This window comes from Sus scrofa, chromosome 3 (genome assembly GCF_054392235.1).
Source record: "Sus scrofa isolate SSC_HxYL_T2T_F1_AM1 chromosome 3, Sscrofa_HxYL_maternal_Yorkshire_Landrace_v2.0, whole genome shotgun sequence".
Lineage (NCBI taxonomy): Eukaryota > Metazoa > Chordata > Mammalia > Artiodactyla > Suidae > Sus > Sus scrofa.
In genome coordinates, this window is record NC_139385.1 from 80886984 (window position 1) to 80903891 (window position 16908).

The window sequence follows — 16908 nt, forward strand, 5'->3', positions numbered from 1 at the left end:
CAGGTAACCTGACCCTCCAGCATCTAGGAATGCACTAGTCAGAGTAGACTCACACAGAATCAACTCACCAGGCAGACTCAACATGTCTCTATGCTTCTTCTAGGTTCAGCTTCATGTAGTTTCAGTGTGACATATGTAATCAACGATGCCCAGGAATCTAGCACCTGAATTTCAGGGGTTAGAGCAAAGAGGCAGCTCTCTCCTCCAGGAGGAAAAAAAAAGTTCATGTAGTTCTATCAAGATCTATATTAGAACATAAAGTCTAATTTCCCAGTCTGCCGCAGCCTTTCAAATTTTAGTTGCTGTTCTTGGGCTTCAAAAATAGTCATAATGATCAATAGTTGTTGACCAGCCCTAGGGAAAATATTGTCACCACAGATCTATCAATGTGATGCACCACATTAATGAAATGAAGAATAAAAATTATATGATCATTTCAATAGATGCAGGAAAAGCATTTGACAAAATTCAACATCCATTCGTGATAAAAAGAAAAACATTCAACAAACTGGGTATAGAGAGAATGTACCTCAATATAATAAAGGCCAGATATGACATCATACTCATACTGAAAGTTTTTCCTCTAAGATCAGGAACAAGACAAAGATGCCCACTCTTGCCACTTTTATTCAAAAGAGTACTGGAAGGAGTTCCTGTCGTGGCTCAGCAGTTAACTAACCCGACTAGCATCCATGAGGATGTGGGTTTGATCCCTGGCCTTGCTCAGTGGGTTAAGGATCCGGCACTGCCATGAGCTGTGGTGGAGGTTGGTGGTTACATCTCCAGTTAGACCCCTCGCCTGGGAACCTCCATATGCTGAGGGTGCAGCCCTAAAAATTAAAAAAAAAAAAAGAACAACAACAAAAAAATAGTACTGAAAGTCCTAGCCAGAGCTATTAGGCAAGATAAATGAAATAAAAGGCAAGAAGAAAAATCGGAAAAGAGTAAAACTATCGCCATTTGCAGATGACATGATATCATACATAGAAAACCCTAAAAACTCCACCAAAAACCTCTTAGAACTAAAAAACAAATTCATTAAAATCGCAGGATACAAAATCAATGTACAAAAATCAGTTTCACTTCTATATACTAACAATGAACTATCAGAAAGAGAAATTAAGAAAACAATTTTATTTACAATACTCAGGAATAAATTTAATCAAGGAGATAAAAGAACTATTTACTGAAAACTGTAGGACATTGATGGAAGAAATCAAAGACAATACAAATACATGGAAAGATAAAAACGAATGAACAAACAAAAAGCAATTTAAACTATATCAAGCTAAAAATCTTCTGAACAGCAAAGAAAAATGTCCACAAGATGAAAAGGCAGCCTACAGAATGGGAGAAAATATTTGCAAATCACATATCTGATAAGGGGTTAATATCCAAAATATATGAAGAACTCATACAACTCAACAGCAAAAAACCCGGACAATAGAATTTAAAAATGGGAAGAGGAACTGAATAGAAAATTTTCCAAAGAAAACATGCAAATGGGCAACAGCAACATGAAATTGTACTCAACATCACTAAGCATCGGGGAAATGCAAATTAAAACCACAATTAGACAGCACTTCACAATTGTTAGAATGGCTGTCACCTAAAAGATATGGGATAGAAAATATTGGCCAGGGTGTGGGGAAAAGGAAACTATTGTGCACTGTTGGTGGGAATGCAAATTGGTGCAGACACTGGAAAATGGCATGGAGAGTCCTCAAAAAAATTAAAACTGGACTACCACATGATCCAGCAATTCCCCTCCCTGGGTATATGTCAAAGGAAATGAAATTACTATCTTTTTTTGGTCTTTTTAGGGCTGCACCCACAGCATAAGGAAGTTCCCAGGCTAGGGGTCGAATCAGAGCTACAGCTGCCACCCTACGCCACAGCCATAGCAACTCTAGATCTGAGCCTTGTCTGTGCCCTCCACCACAGCTCACTGCAACATCGGACCCTTAACCCACTGAGTGAGGGCAGGGATTGAACCCACATCCTCATGGATACTTATCAGGTTCGTTACCACTGAGCCATGATGGGAACTCCTGAAATCACTATCTGGAAAAGATGTTCGTGCTTTTATGCTCGTTAAAGTATTATTTATAATAGCCAAGACAGAGAAACAACTTAAGTATTCATCAGCAGTTAAATAGGTTAAAAAAATGTGATATACTTGTGAATATTACTCAGCCATAAAAAAGGAGGAAATCTTGCCATTTGCAACATAAATGGACCTTGAGGATGTTACACTAAAGGAAATGTCAGACAGAGAAAGACAAACTCTGAAGGATCTCACTTACATGTGGAATCTAAAAATCCAAACTCAGAAACAGAGACCAGATTATTGGTGGTTACCAGAAGCAGGGGGTGGTGAAGGTGGGGAATTGAGTGGAAGCGGTCAAAAGGCACAAACTTCTGGTCATAAGATAAATACATCACAGGGATGTGATATACAGCATGGTGACTAGAGCTAACAATATTGTATACTTGAAACTTGCTGAGGGACTAAATCTTGAAAGTTCTCATCTTACAAGAAAAAAATGTAACTCTGTGTGGTGATGGAAGTTAACTGAACTTATTGTGGTAACCATTTTGCAGTACATACATCTATCAAATTATTATGCTGTACACTTTAAATGAATACAACATTGTACGTCAATCACATCTGAGTTTTAAAAATAATAAGGGAACCTGCGGAGGTGGGGGTATGGTGGGGTAGCTACGTGGAACTTGATGCTCAATTATTCTGCAAATCTAAAATGGCACTAAAAAGGAGTTCCCGTGGTGGCTCAGTGGTAATGAACCCAACTAATATCCATGAGGACCTGGGTTCAATCCCTGGTTTCTCTCAGTGGGTTAAGGATCTGGTGTTGCTGTGGCTGTGGCATAGGCCTGCAGCTGCCACTCTGATTGGACCCCTAGCCTGGGAACTTCCATATGCTGCAGGTGTGGCCTTAAAAAGACAAAATAAAATAAAACTGCACTAAAACATCTATTATTTTTAAAATTGTTGACCAACTCAAGACAATACTGATGAGAAACTGGTAGGAGAATGTTTTTCCTGGGAGCTGAGGGGATTCTAGCTGCCTCTCTGTGTGCAGATTCAGTGGAGGCCTTACACGGCAGTCAGGCTTCTTAGCAGAGTTCTGAAGTTGGATTCTTGGTAGCTCTAGTTCTTGAAAATTCTAGTTTACAAAACCAGCTTTGAGAAACCCTTAATATCTTGTTTTTGTAGTAGGTAGGACTTCCCATAGACTTTGGTTGTTAGTAAAAATGGTCCTGGATGGCCGTGTGACTTTCCGATAACGATCAGAGAGGGGGCTTGGCATTTTGGACCAAAGCTGTGACCCACGAGGGCCATTTCTCCTGGACCATGTGTCACAAACCATATGTGGTTATTGCTGCTCTAGATGAGCAAGAACCGGGAGGCGGGTGTTCTGCTCATTGCTGCAGAATTCTAAATATAGCACCAAGGATCTCCCTTCCACCAACAGCTCAGCTGGTTCAGAATTGGAATTCTGTCAAACCCAAGCCTCGGGGCAATGGCCCTGTCCAGGACTCCCATGTCCTCTGATCTGCTTCGGTGGCCTCAGCTCTCTGGAACAGCGGGTGTTAAGGAGAAGTGCCAGTTTTCAGTAACTCTGCCTACCCTCTCTGTGCCCGCCCGCAGACTGTCGTTCCATCCACATTGGGCTTTCCGTCCCCAGTCACCCTCATAGGAATAGAGACCAGAAGGGACATCTTTCAGGCCTGCAAAAGGTCCGCTGGGGCCTGCGGCCAGACATGCCTCAGCAGGGACAGACCGGTGCCGGCAGCAGTGTGGATCATGTCAGCAGGACACGTGAGTTCTTGAGGGGAGCCTTCTGGGGAGCCAATCGCTGGGAGGGTCCGGACAGGGCAGGTTGGGGGGTATCCTCTGGAGAAGGTGAGGGCTGCCCCATGGGGTGCAGGTGGCTCTCCCCGTTCAGGGACGCCTTCAGTCCGGCTGTGCCGCTGTCCCTCTGTGGTGACTCTGAGACCTCCCCTCTGATCTATTCTGCGTTGATTTCATGGTTTCATTCTCAGAATTATTTTCTCATTTTCAAATGCCTAGGGGCCACACCGCCCTTGCCCCAAGAGCCAATAACAAACCTGACTGTTTGGCAGGAGCTGCTATGCTCAGTAAACTGATTTCCGTATTGAATTTCCTCCGCCCCCTCTCTCCATCTGAACTTGAAGGAAGGGTCTGGAATTGTCTGGCTATCCAACACTGCAGCTTGCAGGGGCCAGAGAGGCTTTGTCCTAGGTCAGTGGGACCCCTGAGGCCTTCCTCTGCTGCTGTGGAGATCAGTTCTGGGCTGGTTGAAATCAGTCTTTTGGGAGTTCCCGTCATGGCTCAAGGGAAATGAATCTGACCAGTATCGATGAGGATGCGTGTTTGATCCCTGGCCTCGCTCAGTGGGTTAAGGATCCAGTGTGGCCATGAGCTGTGGGGTAGGTTGCAGACGAGGCTTGAATTCCGAGTTACTGTGGCTGTACTGTAGGTCAGCAGCTGAAGCTCTGATTGGACCCCTAGCCTGGGAACCTCCATATGCCGTGAGTGCAGCCCTAAAAAGCCTAAATAAATAAATAAATAAATAAATTGGTCTTTTGTTCCTTCCTGTGGAAAGAAAAGTATCCATCTTAAGAGGAATTAAAAGACTGAAATCCTTAGAACACAACTGTGACATTTTATTTTTTAATTTTTAAATTTTTTTTGGCCATGCCTGCCGCATATGAAAATTCCCTAGACCAGGGATTGAGACATTTTACTCTTTTGAGCCTTCACTGTTTCTAGGGATGTGATTTCACCCACAGCATATGCCAAAGCTGAGTGATAAATGTATCTAATTGGTTTCTGTTATATATTTCCACTGTCTTGAGCAAGGCAAAATAAGTTATTTTTACCATCTAAACCTTCCAAGAAATGTCAGAGGCAGTAACAGTTTCTTAATACCCCTCTAGGAGACTAGACACACATGTTCCCAAAGGCCACCTGAGTCACCCTCAACCCTGCACTGCTCTCAACACCTGCTGTCATTGGCAACAAGTGCTGTCATTGCCACAGGCATCTACCAAAGCCTGTGGCTTTTCCACAGTGAAGGTGCCCATGTGGGGTCTGGTTAATGGGGAGTCCTTTGGAGGTGTCCACTGTAAGAGATGAGCTCTGATTTAAAATACATATGTGTTGGAGTTCCCATCATGGTGCAGTGGAAACGAATCTGAGTAGGAACCATGAGGTTGCAGGTTCGATCCCTGGCCTTGCTCAGTGGGTTAAGGATCTGGCGTTGCCATGAGCTGTGGTATAGGTTGAAGGTGCTGCCATGAGCTGTGGTATAGGTTGAAGGTGCTGCTCAGATCCTGCGTTGCTGTGGCTGTGGCGTAGGCCGGCAGCTGTAGCTCTGATTTGACCCCTAGCCTGGGAACCTCCATATGCCGCGAGTGCGGCCCTAAAAAACAAATAAAATAAAATAAAATACGCATGTGCACACATACATACAAACATGCATGCACATGTGTGCACAGACAGGTTCAAGGGTAGGCAGGTCAGAGACCCAAGGAGAGCAGGTCTGGTAGGAAGGCCTGCTCCTCATGCTGGAGCGGCATGCCTCCTACACACTCTCTGGGGCATCCCCCACCTCCCCTGCATTCAGGGATGAAGTCACTCTTTGAATGCTGAGTCTGTTGGGTCCCTCCTGAGCCAGGAGAGGACAGGCAGTTAGAGCTAGTGCTTTCTGCTCAAAGGGTTTCGAGGAGGTCTAATAATAAGTGATATTTATTGATGCAGCATGGTGCAGCACACAAGTGGTCATGTATGGCGGATTTTACATTGTTTTGGTGGTTTCTGGTTCAATGAGGGGGACGGTGGTGGGTTTTGTTTGTTTGTTTGTTTGTTTTTGTCTTTTTGCCTTTTCTGGGGCTGCTCCCGAGGCACATGGAGGTTCCCAGGCTAGGGGTCGAGTCGGAGCTGTAGCCACCGGCCTACGCTGCAGCCACGGCAACGCAGGATCCAAGCCACGTCTGCGACCCACACCACAGCTCACGGCAACGCTGGGTCCTTAACCCACTGAGTGATGCCCGGGATGGAACCCGCAACTTAATGGTTCCTACTCGGATTCGTTAACCCCTGAGCCACGATGGGAACTCCCGGGACAGTAGTTTTAACTAGAAGCTAAAGGGGAGGGAATGTAGAATTCTTGGCACATTTCTACATTCAGCTCGCTCCCTTCACAACCTGGTTCCCCGGTACATCACAAGGCCTGGCTGTGGAACAGGGGAAAGAGGATGGGAGAGCCTAGGAGATGGGAAATTTCTGGCCGTGTCTTTCAACATAGTGTAGAGTAAGAACTTTTTTTTTTTTTTTGGTCTTTTTAGGGCTGCACTTTCGGCATATGGAGGTTCCCAGGCTAGTGGTCCAATCTGAGCTGTAGCTGCCGGCCTACACCACAGCCACAGCAATGCAGGATCAGAGGCCCATCTTTAACCTACACCACACAGCTCATGGCAACACTAGATCCTTAACCCACTGAGTAAGGCCAGGGATCAAACCCGAGGCCTCCTGGATACTAGTCAGGTTCGTTAACCACTGAGCCATGCTGGAAACTCCAAGTAAGAACCACTATAAAAGGGAAAATAAATTATTGTGGACCCATGAAGATGCATTTGTACCTTTGTAGAGCCCCAGAGGACCATAAAATCCCAGTTTGAGAAATATCTTCATTAAGGTTTTATTCCATAAAAACATCTGTGAATTTTGAATCATAACAACAAAAGTTTTACCCTTATAGCTAATGAATGAAATATTTTAAAGATTATCATCAAAACAGAAACATGAAATTAAAAAATTCAAATAGAGGAGTTCCCATTGTGGCTCAGGGGGTTAAGAACCCAACATAGTGTCAGTGAGGCTGTAGGTTCAATCCCTGGCTTCATTCAGTGGGTTAAGGATTAGGCATGGTTGCAAGCTGCAGTGTAGGTCATAGATGCGGCTAGGATCTGCCATTGCTGTGGCTGTGGTGGAGGCTGCAGCTGTAGCTCTGATTCGTCCCCTAGCCCAGGAACTTCCATATGCCACAGCGCAGCCCTAAAAATAAAAACAAACAAACGAAAAACAAAAAAAAATCAAATAAAACCCACTTACTCCCAACATGTGGATTTAAGGGAGCCACAAAACCTACTAGCAAGGTCCACAGCCACAGCGAATTTTCTGAAGCCCATGGGGATTGAGCTTGTTCTGGCTGGTCTCCTTGAGGTAATAGAAGTTCACTTCTTCCATGCCGAACAGGGCATTTTGTGTATGTGTGATGCAAAAATAGACCCTGCCCCACTGCATCACTGGGCCGGTGACAACAACCCACAGAGGGGAAAACAAAACAGTGCCCAAATCATTTGATGGCGTCATTGAAATAATTGCCTGAATCTGCCATTTCTCTGCTGGAGGGCAACTGACCACATGTGTTTTTCCTCTCTGAGGGTCCTGTCCATTCTGTGAATCCATCCAGACAGCCCAGGCGGGTGATCCAGCTGGTCTGGGCACAAAGTCCCAGTGGGAGCTCCCTCTACAGAAGAGGGGGCTCACGCAGAACGGGACGGGGCGGGGGGCTGGGCCAGGCAGGGTGGCCTGAGAGTAAGGCAGCCTGTGCAGATGAAGGACCAACAGGAGGGCCCTTCAGTTCCTGCCTCACGGAACAATGACAAGAATCCAGCAAGACCACAAATGCGAAGGAGAGTTGTACCATGAAGTGGTATTTCATGGTAACTTTGTGAAGTGTACATATAGTAATAATAAAAAGGAGATCTGATTATCCTCCTGATCAGATTAGGGAATCAAGGCCAAAGAGATGTGATGTGACACAGAGGTAATCAGTGAAGCTGGAGCTTGAACACAGGTCTGTAGACTTCAGAGTCTGTGTGAGCCCCTTCCACTAGGCTGCTGTCCTTTGTACGACGTCACTGGTCAGTCACTATATTGCACAAGGCTGAGAATGACTCCTTTCAAGCTGCCATATCGTCTCATGATGAAAGGGGACAGGTAGGTAGAGAATAATATGCCATGGCAGTTGGTTTGTTCCTTTTCTCTCTCCTCTTCTTTTCTCACCACCCCTTCCTCTTTTGTAAATTTAGGAAGTTAATCCTTAGCTGCCCGTCAATTTTGACACTGGCAGAACATGTAGGGGGAATAGAACCATCAAGCTGTGGTGAGAATCAGTGAGAGCCATGCTTCCTTACTGCACTCTGCCTCTGAGAACCTCTTGTGAGGCTCCTCATTAGGAGCAAGGGGAAGAAGGGCAGCTGTAGAAATATAGCTGCTCTCTGGCTTTTCTTGGCTGCTGCTAAGAATGGGAGCCAAGATCTAAGAGCATGAGATGTACAACCTGCCTTGCAGCGCTGGAATCTCAGTGCCTTCGTCTGCAGAGGGAAAGGCTACAGTAGGGTGACCACCTGTTTCAGTTTGCCTGAGAAGGAGGGTTTTCCCAGGATGAGGGACGTGGGACTGTCCCTGCTAAAAACCAGGTTAGTCCAAAGCAAACCAGGATTGTTGGTCAAAGTTCTGAGCTCCTAAACAAGATATAAACGGGTACAAAGTAGTTCACATGGGGCACGATACACAACAGATATTTAACATAATGTTAGCTCTATTTTTTTGGTTTTTTTGTCTTTTTAGGGCCACACCCTGTGCATCTGGAGGTTCCCAGGCTAGGGGTCAAATTGGAGCTGCAGCTGCCAGCCTACGCCACAGCCACAGCAACGCCAGATCCTTAACCCACTGAGCCACTGAGTGAGGCCAGGGATCAAACCTGCATCCTCATGGATGCTGGTTATGTTTGTAACCTGCTAGCCACAAATGGAACTCCAACATATTTTAGTTCAATTGATCTATGTTAACCCAGTTTAAAAGCAAGGAGCCCAAATCCTTTTCCTTTACAAGTGGTCATCTGATTTGGCTGTGCTCATTAGTACCAAGAAGCTTACAAGATCCTTCTGGTGGAGGGATGTGAAAAATTACTAAGATCTTTGGGAGTTCCCGTCGTGGCTCAGTGGTTAACAAATCTGACTAGGAACCATAAGGTTGTGGGTTCGATCCCTGGCCTTGCTCAGTGGGTTAAGGATCCAGCGTTGCCGTGAGCTGTGGTGTAGGTCGCAGACATGGCTCGGATCTGGCATTGCTGTGGCTGTGGCGTAAGCCAGCGGCTACAGCTCTGATTAGACCCCTAGCCTGGGAACCTCCATATGCCATGAGTGCGGCCCTAGAAACGACAAACAAACAAACAAAAAATTGCTAAGATCTTCTACTTGCCAAGTGTTGAACAACTCTGAGGTCACTAAAAGATCAAAATACCCCAAGATAAGCAGTAAGGGAGAGAAAGACTGTCTTCTAGCTAGACATTCAAGCCTCATATGGTTCCAAGGCTTTTGGGCCAAAGATAGATTTCATGGGGGTCTTTCTTTCCCCATTTCTGTTGAGGTAGGAGCAAGGTTTGGGATAGAAGACAAATTTATCTCTAAAGCATCTCCTCCGCTAAGTAGCTCCCGAGACAGGCTGTGTTTCCAACACAGGAGTAAAGATAATTGGATTTATTTATTTTTCTCTGTATTTACTCTTCTCTCTCTTCTTCTCCTTGACATCTTAAAACCTAGATTTCCTGGAATTATTAATATCTACAGCATTCAAACAAACCAAAAAACCCTATTAGAAGAGAATTCTGAGTTAGTGACCTTAAGAATTTAAGGGGAGGAGTTCCTGTTGTGGCTCAGGGATAACAAACCAGACTAGTATCCAGGAGGATGCAGTTTCGATCCCTGGTCTCGCTCAGTGGGTTAAAGATCTGGTGTTGCTGTGAGCTGTGGTGTAGATTGCAGATGTGGCTCAGATCTCACGTTGCTGTGGCTGTGGTGTAGGCCAGTAGCCCAGTAGCCGTAGCTCCGACTTGACCCCTAACCTGGGAACATCCATTTGCCACAGGTGCGGCCCTAAAAAGAAAAAAAAAAGAATTTAAGGAGAAATTAGGATTGAAAGCTCAAGCTCACAAGCGAACCAATGCAAATTCTGAAAAATATAAAATCACTATAACCCATATGTTAATTGGATTTACCTTATTCCTTGAGAGTTAGTGTTTTCACCTGGGCCTACATTTCTGCAAATTTCCAGAGGCTCCAGTCTCAGTGTCATTCTACCCCCAAATCCTACCTGCTGGACTCACAGTCCTGGGCTCAGTCTCACCTCCTGCACCCATCCTCTGCCCTCACCTCCAGGCCAGCTCCAGCATAGGCAGAGGGGTTCTCTGGTCTCCCCTAAATTGGTCACATACCACGCACATGTGAGCAGCAGCCCTCATTCAGATGCCTGGAGCAGCTTCCCCTTGCAGGCACACACACCTTCAATGGGAGATACCATATAGCCCCTTTCTTAAAAATCTCCTGGCCAGGAGGTCCCGCTGTGGTGCAGTCGGTTTATGACCCAACTTGTCTCTTTGGAGGCACCAGTTGGATCCCCGGCCCAGTGCTGCAGCTGTGGCATAGGTCGCAGCTCCGTCTCTGATTCAGTCCCTGGCCTGGTAACTTGCATGTGCCATGTGGGTGGGTGCAGCTAGAAGAAAAAAAAAAAAAATCCCCTGGCCACTGGAAATTTCCCGTTGGCCGCTTTTCTCCGCACTTGCAGCCTCCTACCGTATTTTTTGCGATTCCCACCTCACCCCTATGCCCCCTCCCCACTCCCCTCTGGGCTCTTGCGTCTCAGTTTTCAGCCTCCCCCCACCAACTTCCCCCCTCCCTCCCAGCTTGTACACTCACTCGCCTCACTTTCCAGGCACATCCTTTTCCCTCTGCCTCCACCTTGGCTCACTGCACAGCTAAAGACACACAATGTGTTGAACTAAACACAAAGACCGTTTCCTCCAAGTCTAGTGCTTTAGCTGGACTGAATATTCTTTTTTTTTTTTAATTAAAATACAGTTGATTTACAATGTTTCATCAAGTTCTGTGGTACAACAATGTGGCCCAGTCACACACATTTCCCCATGGTGTACAGGCATCCCATTGCCCATCCATTCCAAATATAACAGTGTTCATTCAAAACCCCCCAAATGCCCATCCATCCCACTCCCTCCCCTTTCCCCCTTGGGAACCTCGAGTCTGCTCTTCTTGGCCATGATCTGTTTTTTGTTTGTTTGTTTGTTTGTTATTTTTAGATAGGATCATCTGTTCCATATTTCAGATTCCACAAATAAGTGATATCATATGGTATTTGTCTTTTCTTTCTGGCTTTCTTCACTCAGTATGAGAGTCTCTAGATCCATCCATGTTGCTGCAAATGGCATTACTTGGTCTTTTTTATGGCTGAGTAATATTCCATAGTATATATGTACCACATCTTCTTCATCCATTCATCTGTCAGTGGACACTTAGGTTGTTTCCATGTCTTGGCTATGGTGACTAGTGCTGCTATGAACATAGGGGGTGCATGTATCTTTTTCAGTGAAAGTTTGGTCCAGATATATGCCCAGGAGTGGGATTGCTGGATCATATGGTATTTCTATATTTAGTTTCCTGAGGTACTTCCATACTTTTTTTTTTTTTTTTAATCTTTTTAGAGCCACACCTGCAGCATGTGAAAGTTCCCAGGCTAGGGGTCAAATTGGAGCTACAGCTGCTGGCCTACGCCTCAGGCATAGCAACGCAGGATCTGAGCTGCATCTGTGACCTGCACTACAGCTCACGGCAATGCCAGATCCTTAACCCACTGAGCAAGGCCAGGGATCAAACCGACTTCCTCATGGATACTAGGCGGGATCACTACTGCCGATCCACGACGCGAGCTCCCTGAACATTCTTTTATAACTCTTACACTTGCAGTTTTCAAGAAGGTATACCTAAGAAAATCTCCATACTCTAGAAGTTTATATAAGAGAGACTCACGTTAAGAAGGTAATTTGATCACAAGCATCTGAAACCTACTTGAGCTGTCTTGGGCAAGAAGGGAGGGAGAGAGAAAGAGTATGAAAACTACAACAGCAAAGGAGTTTCTCACAGTCCCAGAAAGAACAGCCAACCAGGCTCAGCAGGAGGCCGCATCTCTTTCTCAGTCCCCTCTGGGACGCATGGCCCCTTCCCCCTTCTCCTGTAGGTCTGCTTTATTCCTCACTCTGTAGATTTTTCTGTCTCTCTGTGCTCTTGGCTTCCAGATTTCAGGCTTTTTTCCTCTAGAAGCCATTAGGAAAGGCCCAGCTATCTCAGAAACCCAGTTCAAATGTCCAGGCTTGGAGTTCCCATCGTGGCGCAGCAGAAACAAATCTGACTAGGGACCATGAGGTTACAGGTTCGATCCCTGGCCTTGCTCAGTGGGTTTAGGATCACGGTGTTGCCATGAGCTGTGGTGTGAGTTGCAGATGCGGCTTGGATCTGGTGTTGCTGTGGCTGTGGCGCAGGCTGGCAGCTACAACTCCAATTAGACCCCTAGCCTGGGAACGTCCATATGCCATGGGTACAGCCCTAAAAAGACACACACACACACACACACACACACACACACACACACACACACACACACAAAATGTCCAGGCTTGAGTTAGGTGTCTATTTAACTATACCTGGTCCAATGAACCATGGCCAAAGGCACAGGTCAAGCATTCTCCTGGCTGCCAGAGGGTCATCTTTGTGGGGGGGTGGGGGTTGCTACGTGGGCCAGGCAGACCACCCCAAAGCTACCACAATAGGAGAGATCTCCATAAACACTACCAGCCTGCAGGTTCTCTCCTCTTCCTTCCCAGAGAGCACCTTTGGGGTCAATGGACAACTTTCCAGGAAAAACAAAACAAAACAAAACTTTCCTTTCCAAGTCCCCTCTTGAAGACCACCTCTCACATGACTGCCAGCGTCACCTTGGGGCCCTGAGTTTCTGCCTCTCCCACTCCCCAGGACTCGGGGACCTTGAGCTTCCTTGGTCCCCTCTGTCTCCTTGTTCGAGGCTCTGTTCTTGCCGAGGCTAATCCCAGCTGATACACTCAGGAGCGTGAAGTAGTAAGACTCATTTACTCAGCCAATATTGGCCCCTGGGCTGGGGCCAGCAGCATGATGTAAGCAAGACAAACCCCACCCTCATCAAGCTACAGCTGTCTAGTAACTCACACGGGGCCTAAGAGAGAAGAGCCTCTGAAAGGACTCAGAGCTGAGGACCCCAGGCCCAAGTCCCGATGCTAACTTTCTGCTGGTCCTAAATACCTCCTTTCCTAGGGGTTGAAGCCTTTCGGGTTCCCAGTCCATCCAGGTGATGTTGTGCTTTGCTCGGCTAATGGCTAGACAGGTGCCCACCCCTTCCCTCTGAGCCCTAGCAAGAGCACACTCTTTTTGTGTGCTTCCAGAAGCTTGCTCCTGCTGAGGTTGGATTTCTCTCAGCAACTGCTGGTTGAGTCCATCCCTGCAGCCGGGCTATCGCTGTGTGATCCTCACTGTGAGCTATCAACCAGAGGGCCTCTTATCTGTGGCTTTTCTCATTTTTGGATTGCCTTCTGACATGCTGCCTGGGTGGGGCGCCCACAGTGCATTAGAAACGCACTGAGACCCTGATGCAGAAACCCAGAACGGAGCAGGGAGGGAGCTTCCAGGGGGAAGGGGTGTAGTGTGGGAGTCACCTGGGTATTTAGATGCTGCAAAGGAGTGAGCCCTGGGAATGTTTTAAGGGGCCATTATTAGGCAGGAAGCAATAACCAACCTTTGGCAATAACCATCACAGCGATATTTACTGGGTGACTGGCATATGACAAGCCCGGTGCCAGTCACATCGCTGTATTATCTCGCTTCATGGCCACCACTATCCAGTAAGGCAGGTGTGATTATGCCCACTTTATAGATGGAGAAACTAAGGCTCGGATTGCTTAAATGCCTTGCCAAGATCCCACTGCTAATAATGACCAGAGTCAGGAGTTGAACCCAGGTCTGGGCTCTTAAAGCCCCACACGAATAAAGAGAATCCTCTGGCATCCTGGGTGTCCTCTGGGGTTTCGAGGTCACCCACAGCCCTGACCCTGTGTGGCATGAAGGCTGTTCCCAGTGGGACTTGGGAGAAAATTGGCCAACTTCAGCCATAGTGCGGTGCAAACTGTAGAGCCTGGGACCTCTGGGGAGCGCACCAAGGCAGGAACTCCCTGGTGATGGTGTTTGCTTGGCACCCAGCACCGAAACACACCCCCTGACCCTCTGTGTTCTCAGCTGTCAAGCAGGCACACTTGATCCTCAAGCCTCAGGTATGAAGCCGTGGTAAGGGAGCTGCTGGGGCAGTGAGGGCTGAGGTGTCAACTCCCTAGGGCCCCCTATCCTGGGCCCTGGTGGGGCCTTCAGGGCTACAAACTGGGTCTTGGTGTTCTCATCCATAAAGTAAAGGGTTTGGACTCAACCATTGCTAAGCTCCCTCCCAGCTCTAAGATTTAGCGAATTCAGGGTTCAGAGCTCCTTGGAACAACAGCCACCCATGACCTCTAATCAACCTTGGCACATTCTAAGTCCCCAGTAAGCACTTGTTGAACCGAACCCAGGAGATTAGGAGTTTCTCAGCAGAGCGAAATAATTCCCCAGGGGGCGTTCACCGCACACCCTAAAGTGCCCAGTTCCCACTGGCCGTGGGCTCTCAGAAAACACCCACTGAGGGATGATATGTGACAATTTGTCTTAGAAGCAGACTAAGAGGGAAAGGAGCAGGAGTTTGGGTTTAAAGTTGGGGGAGGAGAGAAAGCAGCAACGTGGAACACGATTGACCAACGGTGGTTGCTGTGAACAGTGAGGACCTTCCCCCCGCCCCCCCACCGCCAGCACCTGTCCTCCCACAGCACCTGCACCCTGGGCTGTGTGGCTGAGGGAACCCACCCAGCCAGGCCTCCAGGCTGATCTCCATCTGACTCACCAGCAGCCAAGGCCCTTAAGGAGGCCCCAGGGAGTCTCTGGGCAAATCCTGCCTCTGCCTTTATAAAGGGACCTGAGGAGAGGTGCCTGGGCTCTCCTTGAGCCCCTGGGCACGGGCACGGCCGGGAAGGGCTGGTTGGGGGGGAAGGGGGCAGTCCTGCCAGTCCTCTTCTCAGAGTTGCAGCCGCCACCCCCTTGCCTGCCCCAGAGACCTTCTCTCTCCAGGGCACCCGAGACCTGAGACCTCACTCTCTCTCTCTCTCTCTCTCACACACACAATTCTTTTATACTCACTGTATCTTTAATTTACTCTCAATATAGTTTTTCTCCTCACGCTCACGGCAACTCTGTTCTCTCACACACAACCTCTCTCTCCATCTCCCCAGCCTTTCACACTTTCCTTCTCTCTCTCTTTCTCTCTCTCCCTCCCACTCCCCCTCCGTCTTCTCCTCTCCCCACACCTCCCCTGGTGCTTAACCAGAAACAAAAGTGAGTTTGTTGTGCCCTGCTGGTGGGGAAGAGGACGCGTGGAGCCAGCAGCCAGGGTGGCAGCAGCAGAAACAGGCTGGGGCCAGAGGCCGTGTCCACAGCCGGAGACCCCAGCGCTCAGCTATTCCAGGGAGCAGGTAACGCCCCGGCAGGGCTGGTCCAGGCATCCTACCCTTTGCCCTGTCTCAGCGTTTCAGGGCTGTTTCTTTCCCTTCGTATTTGGTCTTAAAGGGGGAAAGGGATTCCGCATTCAGGGAATGGGGGGCACAAAAGTCCAAAGAGTGGTATGGCCCCTCTTCTGAGAATGGCGTGTAGTCCAATGGGACCAGCCAGGGTCCAGGGTGGCTGGGGTCTGATGTGTCTGTGCGAGGGACATGACAGAACTTACAAAAGCAGAGTAGGGCCAGATCACAAGGAGTGTTTTGAGCCGTGTCATAGACCCTAGGTCTGAGGAAGTAGGGAGCTATTGAATGTTTTTCTCCTGGAGAGGAATGTGAATTGACGTGAACTCTCAGAATCAGGCTGTCCCAGGCTTCTCCCAATTTGAAGAAAATGTAAGGTTATATGTTCAATTGTTAAATTATCTTCTACAAAACTTCCTTCAATCTTTGATGTCTGCTAGCAAATGTCAGCAATCAATAGGGCAATAAAAAGGATCCACGTTTAAAGTAGGAGAAAATTTCAGAAATAAGATCCATTTAAGTACATGCAGTCCGTTGAACAGTACATGGATAAATCAATAGTGTTTTCTGCTAGTAAAATTATTTTTCACTCGTATGCACAATATTTTATGCTGCTACCCAAAGACCACCGTGACTCCCAGGAGTTTGCCATGTGGACCTGTTTGATACCTTTGTAAGGCAAATTCAGCTGCTACTCAGGGAATGGAATGGGTGGAGCAACCAGAGGCACTGGGAGCAGCAGGTGGCTTTTGTGATGATAGGATCAGGAGATAATGAGACCCTGAATAAAGATGATGGCAATGGAGGGGGAAAAGGGAAAGAGCTAAAAATGAAGAAACTGACTGTCTGATTGGACATGGATGCTGAGAAAAGAGGCTTCAGGACAGAGACTAACGTTTCTCATCTAGATGGCTGAGTCGCTAGGAGTGCTAGTCATCAAACCAGGAGGGCAGGGTTAGGGTGTTGGAGTAAGAGAGGCAGAGCTGTTTAGAATATGTTGAGGTTGACCCAAGAAGGCTGCAGAACTCCCAGGTGGAGCAGCCCAGTTGGCAGTTGGAAATGTTCAGTATAGGCAGGACCTAGACATGAGTGACCTTGGCTGTAAGGTGACCCCCCAAAAATATGAAGTGGTGTAGATAGTGAGGAAAGAAGTGGACTAAGGAGGAATCCTGGGGAAGATCAAGATTTAAGTGAGACATGCAAGAGGGGCCAGGGAAGGATATTGAGAAGGAGACTTCAAAGGGATAGAGGAAAAAAATCTCAAGAAAGTACTGTCTTACAAGAGCCAAGAACATTCCAGTTCAGAGGCAGCCACCAGCAC

At 47.4% G+C, this 16908-nt stretch overlaps 1 protein-coding gene across 5 annotated transcripts in view; it reads left to right on the top strand.

The window, feature by feature from the left end:
- SLC4A5 (solute carrier family 4 member 5) overlaps window positions 1-16908 on the top strand; it is a 127189-nt gene that overhangs the window by 25299 nt on the left and 84982 nt on the right. For 3 of the 5 annotated variants that reach the window (XM_085015706.1, XM_085015705.1, XM_085015708.1), the window contains exon 3: window positions 3677-3847. In XM_085015706.1, coding sequence (XP_084871832.1) covers window positions 3677-3847 — 171 coding nt within the window. 5 annotated transcript variants of the gene reach the window in all.